At 35.6% G+C, this 9,380-nt stretch overlaps 1 protein-coding gene across 1 annotated transcript; it reads left to right on the top strand.

The window, feature by feature from the left end:
• Positions 1 to 6,672: 6,672 nt before the first annotated feature.
• LOC131151305 (uncharacterized) lies at positions 6,673 to 8,674 on the top strand. Its single transcript, XM_058102559.1, has 3 exons — positions 6,673 to 6,972; positions 7,773 to 8,238; positions 8,349 to 8,674. The coding sequence occupies exons 1-3, from the start codon at positions 6,673 to 6,675 to the stop codon at positions 8,672 to 8,674; spliced, it is 1,092 nt and encodes a 363-aa protein (XP_057958542.1).
• Positions 8,675 to 9,380: the final 706 nt, after the last annotated feature.

Genomic DNA, 9,380 nt, shown 5'->3' with positions numbered 1-9,380 from the left:
ATCCTTATAGAAAAGGCTCAAAGAACTCATATGCATCAATTTGCTTATCAAAATATTGAGGCTCTTCTAATATCCTTGAACATTACATTCTACACTTGAAGTTCTATGATTTGATATGGAATATTCTTGGGTCATGAACTACATAGCATGTCTTAATACATATTCTCTGATGCATCTATGGTTTATAGGGACAACTATACTGATAAGGATAAATATAGTTGATTAATAATTAGTATGGTTGGTTTAAAAGTTTCAAAATGATGGCTTATACTACTAAGCATAATGAAATTAATCTTTGGTTAGCATAAGTAGTTAAAGAATCAAAGCACGTACTAAAATTGATAGGGGGAGCATCTAAATATAAATTCCTATTTTGTTTTGCTCACAAATATTTTTAGCTTAGATCTATTGTGAACTCATTATGGCATCTGATTGAATGAAATGTTTTATTGGAAATCATAATTTGAAGCATGTTGATTTGCCATAGTCATTTGATTTGTCATATGATCTTACATGTGATTGTTAAATTTTTAGGATCATTATGGTTGTGGTTTTCTAGTTATATTTTAGTATGTGCTTCATTAACAAACCAGAAAATTTGTGCTTGCTTGATCCTTAAAGCTTCTTTTTTAGCAAGCAACCCCCTGTACCATTTTGCAAAAATTATAAGGGGGATATATATTATTATATACATATATATCTTTAAAATTGCACAATTGGTTCTATAACTTCACTTAAAAATGCATGTGAACTTGTTGGACTATTTTTATGCTCAAACCTTCTATTTGCTTTCATATGCCATGTGCTTTGAACTAAAATCTTTCATGAGTCTTATGAAATATTTGAATTGAAATGGTTTGTGGGTAATTCTGATCTGACCTTGTTTTCATGTCATTTAAATCAGTTTAATAACCTTAATTGCTAAACCTATCATTGCTTTATATGGTACGAGTTTGTTTATGGTATGAAATGCACAACCATCATATCTCTCGCATATTGTTAATTATATTTATGTGTTTTATGAATACTGGACTGTTTGAGTAAGTAGTTGTGGATATATTGTTAATATATTACTCAATCAGGTCACTTGTATACAGAGATTTTTGGAAAATGCTCTACTTTCAAACGACATGCTGCCAAAATTTCTAAAATCTTCTCAACTTATCTCTTGTATATGAATGATAATTATCTTTTATTTGCCTATATAATTAAATGATTTATCTAGGCCCTTTTTGTTGTTGCCAAAAGGGGGAGAGGTGGGCAAATATTTGTCATCATCAAAAAGGGAAAGATTGTTGACCCTATGGGTCACACCCGATTTTGATTATGACATATACTCAAGTATATAATGTCTATCAAGTTTGTGTGCAGGCTCATATTTGTAAGATCACTTGATGGCTGAGAAGACTTAAAGTTTAAAGACCCAAAAGACATATTCTTGTTGTAATTTATTTTATGCTCATTCGAATCTATAATATCATTTAGGAAATGGTCTGTAATAATTGATGTGCATCATGCATGTAGGGACTTATAAACTCAAGACCATAGGGTGACCTTAGGGCACCCTTCAGTCGACCGATGCCAGGTTTTTAGGCGTACTTAAAAAGGCCTAAGAAAGACCATAAATCCTTGCACATACACATAAGATTGTCCCCCATATCACATATATTGTCAAGGGAAATAATTGAATTGAAATAGGACATAAAAGGCCAAAGTTCTAAGGTTTTGGGCGATCAAACCCTTTGTGTTCAAAAAAAATCGGGCGCCCGAATCGTGGGTAAGTCAACATGTTGACTTGAATTCGGGCGGCCAAACATATTTGACCACACCATCCATGGGCGACCGAACCGCTAAGGTGATCATTCTCACCAACTTGGGCAGTCAAACTCTAGGTTCAAAATACACTCGGGTGACCGAACATGTGATTTTGGTAAACCAAACTCTGGACCTAGTGACAAAATCGTAGACAGAATGAAAATCGCCTTCGTTTAGCCACCCAAAGTTCTCACCGGGCACTCGAGCTTCCAAATTGTCGTTACCCATTGTGAGTGTTCAGGCAATAGAAACTCTCGGGTTGTTTAATTTTTAACCACGGTAACTCGGGTTAATTAAGGATAAAATGGTTTAAAACAAATTTAATTATCCCCTCTATGTCCCAACAGTCATATTTTTGGTAGAGGCTATATATATACCCTCATTTTCAATAATTAGCGAGATTAGGGATTTTAATTAGCAAATTTTCTATGAATTTTTTAGGGCCCCATTTCTTTATACAAACCGCATACACTCATATACTATCATTCTTTTGAGAAATCCAAGCCTTGTGAGTGTTTATCAATTGTTCTAGTGTGCTAGAAACCCTCATTGGTTTATTGCATATTTGATTTTTGGATTAAGGGTTTAGCTAGGTTTTTCCACCAATTTTATTTAATGAATTTGTGTGTGGGAAAACCTTATAGCTAAGTGAGTCTTTGCATTATTATTGCAAGACTCATTAGGCTTTTATTTTGTGTGTGCAAAATATTTTTCACAAGTTATTTTCAAATATCTCTTATGCTTGATCATTGAGAAAATATTCTTGAGATATTTTGATTGCTATTGGTTGAAGTCTTTGAAACCCTAGATTGTTATTGAGATATAATTTTATACAAAGTTTCAAATATTAGCTTATTGATACACTTTGGTGCTAGATTGAATATAGACATTATCTTGAGTGTTGATTGCACACATACATCATTGAGCTTATAGTTCCTATATTATTGATGTGCATTGATTGATTTTTAGTGGTACATATATGCTTATCATAGAAGCATTATATTGTACACGGTTTGTATTGTAATTCGGTTGTATTCTAGGCACGGCCTTAGGGGGCGTTGATCTAACCCATATGGATCGGTAAGGCCTTCTCCACCCCGCAAGGAGAAATTGTAAAGGTTAAGGTCATCCATGTTCTAATTGACCTGGTTGTATTAGGTGCCACTCCACTTGTTAAGTGAGCCTTAGTGGAATTCTTACGCTTGTGAGCCAAGGCGGGAACGTAGACAGTATTGGCCGAACCCCGATAACATTTCTTGTGTCGTATTTAATTATTGCACTTAAATTTATGAACTTGAATGTTGTCGTTTTAACTATGGTGAATGGTTCAGAAATACTGAGATTGCTTCACTTGCTTTACATTCTTACTCAGCTTGATTTCTAGCAAATTGGTTAATGCTTAGAAGGACCCTAGGTTGGGAAATACTGAGTGTGATTTGAATTTGACCTAGGAAAGTTTTAAATTTCCAATTCACCCCCCCCTCTTGGGAATACACCAAAGCTAATAGAAATACATTCACATCTAAGCATATACCTTCAATAATTAAATAATCAACTCAAAACACTCAAATAACACCCTTACCTCAGTTTTGGGATGGTCCTTTAAAACCCCAAATTGAAATTCTACTCTGCCTACATTGTAGAGAATCTTTACTATGAACCCTGTGATGGTTCCTGATCATCGAAATGAGGCTTGTTGGAGTAGAAATTGTAGAGAGAAGGGAGAGGGGTAGTGGGTTCTAAAGAGAGAGAGAGAGTTTGTTTTGTTTAAAAATAAATAAAGCTTATCGATTCTTTATAAGTTTCAGCACTGGCTAGAAAATCGTCATCGGTTTTCTGTGCTTCTTAGAAAATCATCACCGATTTTCTATTAACCAACTCAAGATTTACCGTTTTACCTTTACCCAGCTACAGTAACTTCCCAAAATTGTCGCCAGTTTTCTAACTCCTTTAGAAAATTGTCGCTGACTTTATCCTTTGGCAAAAAAAAAAAGTATTTTTCCATTTTCTTTTATTATTATAAATTTCAGGTCACTGCATAGACTCTAGGGGATCACTACCCTTCCTAGCACAATCGACCATCCCATCGCCACACTCTATCTAAAACGTGTGGTTGCACTAGCGCTTTCATAATTACCCATAATAGTAGTGTGGCCTAATCTGGTCCACCGGAGTTCTCAAACCATATATTGTAATCTAACATTACCAAACACATGCAAAATAAGTCATATCACATTTTAATTCTCAATACATTTCTAGTATTTCCTGCATCTCATACGTATATCATAATTCAACACAAAAACTTCATTTTGCTCATGCCACACAATTTAACAACATATATTCATTCGTTCACTAAAAATAAGTCAACCCTAATCATCGTTCATATACTAAAAATATACATTTAATTTCTTACACAACCAACCAGAAAATCTACCATTTTAACTTTTCATTTTCACAAATAATATCTAGTAGCACAACCCTAAGCTCAGAAATTTACAATTCAAATAGTTGGATTTTTAGAACCCACATGAAAATCATATACATATATACATAACATTTTCCATTTTTCACTAATTATTTCCTCAAAAATCCTGATTTAATATATTCCCCTTACTTGATTTCTTGAACTACGCTAGCAGGGACCCCTAAAATGATACTTGTGGCACTCACCCGAAACCTAAATCAAAAACCCTAGTTTAATCAAATAAACCCCAAATAACCTACTATTTCAACGTTTTTTCAACCCAAAAACTTCAAATAACCATATTAAACCCTAAAACTAAGAATCCTAACCCTTACCTCAACTTTGGAGCGATTCTTGAAAAGATTAGTTTAGAAATCTGTTCCGCTAGATGTGTAAAGAATCTCCTCTAGAACATTGTAGCGGTTCCCGTTTGTTAATTAGGCTGAATCTAGGCCGAAATCTTAGAGAGAAGGTAGAGAGAGGTGTTTTAGAGAGAGAAAAATGAAGAGAAAATGAATTCTTCAAGGAGAAGCTAATTACGCGCTTAAACTGCGTAATTAGGCATTTTAATTCGTGCATTAGGGCTTATATTTTTAATTAAATGCCTAATTACTCTCAATATTTTAACAAGGTGTCCTATTTATAATCTCTGGGTTTTATCAAGCAATTTATGAATTTTTGGTATTTTTTTATCACAGAAAAATTATTGGGAACTAAAATCGGCATCAATTCGTAATTCGCGCATAACTTTTCTGTCCGAGTTCCGATTGAAACTATTTTAAATTTTGGAAAAAGATGAGAAGATTATCTACAACTTTTGTGTTGAGTTTCGAGAGAAACGGGCTCTAGAAGGGTCAAAATCACCCTTTTTTGCCAAGAAACAAAAAAGAAAGAAAAAGAAATATATATATATATATATATATATGTATAATATACTGATGTGACCCGGCCATGCAGCCGGGTCGGATCCCCTTGGTCTGTGCTTCTAGTGCTACCAACCCAAGAGCAACCCCTCTGCTGCTGAACCCTCTAGACAACAGTCGAGACCAACCACCATCTTGCTACTGAGAAGCTCCACATACCAGCTGCTGCCCTCCTGCAACACAGCCACGACTCTCTCTCTCTCTCCTCTTTATTTATTTATTTATTATTGTTAGTTGAATATTGTTAAATTTGTATTAAGTTTTATTTGAAAAGTTTAAATTTTGAAAATTGTTTAGGGTGTTTTATTATTATTGAAGTTTATTTATTTATTTATTTATTTTATATCAATTACATTTAGTGGTAGATTTAATTAGTGCTTTGAGTTATTTAATTAATTAATAAAAGTCTGGTTTGGCTCTAAAAAAAAAAGAATAAAATGCAAAAAAGGAAAAAAGTGTTTTTGTTTTAAGAAATTAAATTAGTTGTCCTTTTTAAAATTTAATTTTTGTTAAAGCTCGATTTAGTTTAGGGTTAGTCTTATTAAAGTTCTTAATTTTATAGTGTTCAGTTATCCTTTAAGTTGTTAAAGCATTAAATTTTGTTGAGTTCTTATTTATGTTTAAGTTTGATTTTGATTCAAGTTCTTGATTTTGTTAAAGGTTTGGGTTTTATAGTTCGCGTTTGTGTTTGAGTGAGTCTTACTATTGCTCTTTTTAATTACGTGTTAAAGTTACCGTCTTTAGTTTCTATTCTGAAGTTTAAGGCATGTTTCGATGCCTGCTTGGTTAGACATAGGGTTTTCATTCTTGTTATTTAATTCAGTGCATGCTAGGATTTGAGTTTAATTTGCGTGTTCGTTTAATTTGTCAAAGGAAATCTCAAACAATCTTGAAAATCTCGAATCTGAACTGAGTTCAATAACTTTTTAATTTCGATTGGAAAAAAGTAAAATTTGAGATTAAACCACATTCCCTAAGGAGACAATATGGCCTTTTGGATGAATATTACACGACAGAACTCCTATAAGCATGGCATGTAATCTGTGATGCCTCAGTTTCATGGGATGGATTCTGAGAGTCCATACCAACACTTGACAGATTTTGAGTTAGTCTGCACCACTTTCATTAATAGGGATGGAACTGATGAATATATCAAACTTCACTTGTTTCCCTTTTTCTTTGAAAGATGAGGCAAAAATCTGGTTTAATTCTCTGCCACCTAACTCTATTACTAGCTGGGCTAAAATGCAGCGAGAGTTTTTACATAAGTTCTTTCCTTTTCAGGGAACTCAGTACCTATAAGAGCAAATCAGTCAGTTCATGCAAAAAGGTGATGAGACATTCCAGGCCTACTGGGAGAGATTTAAGGACTTGATGAACATATGCTCACACCATGGATTTGAATCTTAGAGGTTAGTGAATTATTTTTATACTACTCTAACCCCTGCGTGTAAACAATTTTTCCTGACTATGTGCAACGAGGAATTCTTCTGCAAGGAACCAGATGAGGCTCTATCAATCTTCGATTATTTAGATGAGAGTGCCCAACAATGGAACACACATCATGAATGGGCACTGATAGCAACACAACCTCTTAGAGTGATCAGTGGTGGAGGCAGATACGAGGTCAAAGAGGAAACTAGCTTACAGGCTTTTGATGCTGCTTTGTTTAAGAAAATAGAGGTTATGGAATCAGAAAAAGAAAAAGCTAAGGATTGCTCTATCTGTGAGACCTTATACCACAGAATTAAGGACTGTCAATTACTACCAGTATGGCAAAGGGAGTAGATTTGATCGGGTGTCATCGGCGAATTGGATGAACAAAACACAGAATCAACTGTTCTCGAACACTTATAACCCAGGATGGAGGAATCATTCGAACCTCTTATGGAGGAATGATCAGCCCGGTCCATCATCCTCACGGTATCAATAAGTTCCTCAACCTTATGCACCGCCTCTGCAACTGGCATATCCCAAGTTGTAGCTCCTCAACCGCAGTATCAACTGCAACAGATTTCTTAGAGCTACGCACCATCAGGATTCCAACCAACTTTAGCTCCTATTCTAGCAAAGAAATCCCCTGACGATAGCATGGCGCAAATGGCGAACATGCTCCAGCAATTCATGTAGTTTCATGCTACGACCACCGGAGAATTAAGAGATGCCGTGAATAAGTTAAGTACACAGCTAATACCCTAAAAAAATGGAAATTTCCTACACAACCTTAGCCTAATCCCCAAGTATATAGACAATAACAACAACCGGTGCACAATGTTTCAGGGGATGCTTTTGAGTCAGCTAAGGCAGTTATTACCTTGCAAAGTGGAAAAAATGTTGCCCATCCTAAAAAGCCCACTGATTAACAAACAGTTGCTTCAGCACCTGAAGTGACAGTTGAGACAAATGAGGGAAAAGAAAAATTAGATGAAGCCAGCTCAAGTTTAACAAAGTCAGATAATAAAGAGGATGAGCCGATTAAGGAGTATCAACTTGTGGTACCCTATCCTCAACGGTTGACATCTGGTCAAAAGAATAAGTGTCACACTAAGATCCAAGAAATATTCAAATAGGTGAAGATCAATACTCTACTTCTAGAGGCCATACAGCAAATCCTTGCATATGCAAAATTTCTGAAAGACCTATGCACAGTAAAAAGGACATTGAACTTGAAGAAAAAGGCCTTCTTGACTAAGCAAGTTAGCGCGTTGATACTAAGTCAAACTCCACAGAAACTTAGAGACCTTGTTTCTCCCACTATTTCAATCATGATTGGTGAACCTAGTATCGGGAAAGCTCTACTTGATATGGGGAGTAGTGTGAACTTGCTCTCGTTTTCGATATATGAATGGCTGGGTTTAAGTGAGCTGAAGAGAACTAATATGATGCAACAGTTGCTAGATAGATCTGTCAAAGCTCTACGAGGCGTTGTTGACGATGTATTGGTTCAGGTTGATAAATTTTACTACCCCGTGGATTTTGTTGTTCTGGACATGCAACAGCCTGTTTCCACCATATATCAGGCCTCTATCATTCTTGGTTGACCATTCCTTGCTACTTCTAATGCACTGATTAATTGTCAAAGCAGAGTACTTAAGCTCACATTTGGCAACATGACATTGGAAATGAATGTATTCAATGCTCACAAGATGTCAGTGGGTGCGATGACGCAAAAACACATGCAGTTGATGTAATAGATAATTTGGATGTTTCAGAGCTACTGTTGGTACTTGATGTTGATGGCCTGTTTGAAAATGACTCTTCTGAACAACTTGAGGAATTTGATGAAAAATTTCTAGGATCGAAGGGGCAAATTCCAGAGATAGATGGTACCCCTCACGTGTTGGATGCAAGCTACACAAGTAGTTGGTGTAAGCCTACATTTGAGGCCATCGATCTGCTAGAAATTATAAAGTCATTGGAAGAAGAAACTCCAACACTCGAACTAAAACCATTGCTTGAAGAGCTGAAATAGGTTTTCCTGGGTCCAGTAAACAGCACATTTCGTGTGGTAATTTCTTCTCACCTTACTCTTAAACAGGAAACTAAGCTATTGTAGGTACTAAGAAAGCATCGCGGAGCGATAGGATGGACCATTGCAGACATCAAGGGTATTTCGACCCCTTGATTTGCACTCACAACATCTTCCTTGAAGGAGACACTAAACCAATTCGAGATGCACAACGAAGGTTAAATCTAGCCATGAAGGAGGTGGTAAAGAACGAAGTGCTGAAATTATTAGCTGCTGGCATCATTTATCCGATCTCCAACAGCAAATGGGTAAGCCCGACACAGGTAGTTCCAAAAACATCTAGTTTGATTGTCATTGAAAATGCTAATGGAGAATTGATCCCATCTAGGAAATAACAGGTTGTAGAATGTGCATTGATTATCGTAAATTGAATTTCGGTTAGCCTAAAAGATCACTTCCCGTTACCTTTCTTAGATCAGATACTCGAAAAAGTAGCTGGTAATTCCTTTTACTATTTCTTGGATGGATTTTTTGGTTATTATCAAATTGCTATAGCACCTGAGGACCAAGAGAAAACTACCTTCACTTGTCCCTTCGGTACCTTCACCTTTCGTAGAATGCCATTCAGTCTATGCAATGCACCTGCTACTTTCCAGCGCTGTATGATGAGTATTTTCTCCAATATGTTAGATGATATGTTTGAAATTTT

This window comes from Malania oleifera, chromosome 3 (genome assembly GCF_029873635.1).
Source record: "Malania oleifera isolate guangnan ecotype guangnan chromosome 3, ASM2987363v1, whole genome shotgun sequence".
In the NCBI taxonomy this organism is placed as follows: Eukaryota; Viridiplantae; Streptophyta; class Magnoliopsida; order Santalales; family Ximeniaceae; genus Malania; species Malania oleifera.
Note: the sequence above shows the minus strand (reverse complement) of the source record. Positions and strands in the feature narration are given on the sequence as shown.

Excerpts from the sequence above, each read along its gene's own strand:
- LOC131151305 (XM_058102559.1), top strand. The coding sequence starts at position 6,673 with ATGTGCAACGAGGAATTCTTCTGCAAGGAACCAGATGAGGCTCTATCA. Across the intron at positions 6,973-7,772 it reads AGGACTGTCAATTACTACCA|GTGAAGATCAATACTCTACT; the intron begins GTATGGCAAAGG and ends ATATTCAAATAG. Across the intron at positions 8,239-8,348 it reads TCAGGCCTCTATCATTCTTG|ATGTCAGTGGGTGCGATGAC; the intron begins GTTGACCATTCC and ends AATGCTCACAAG.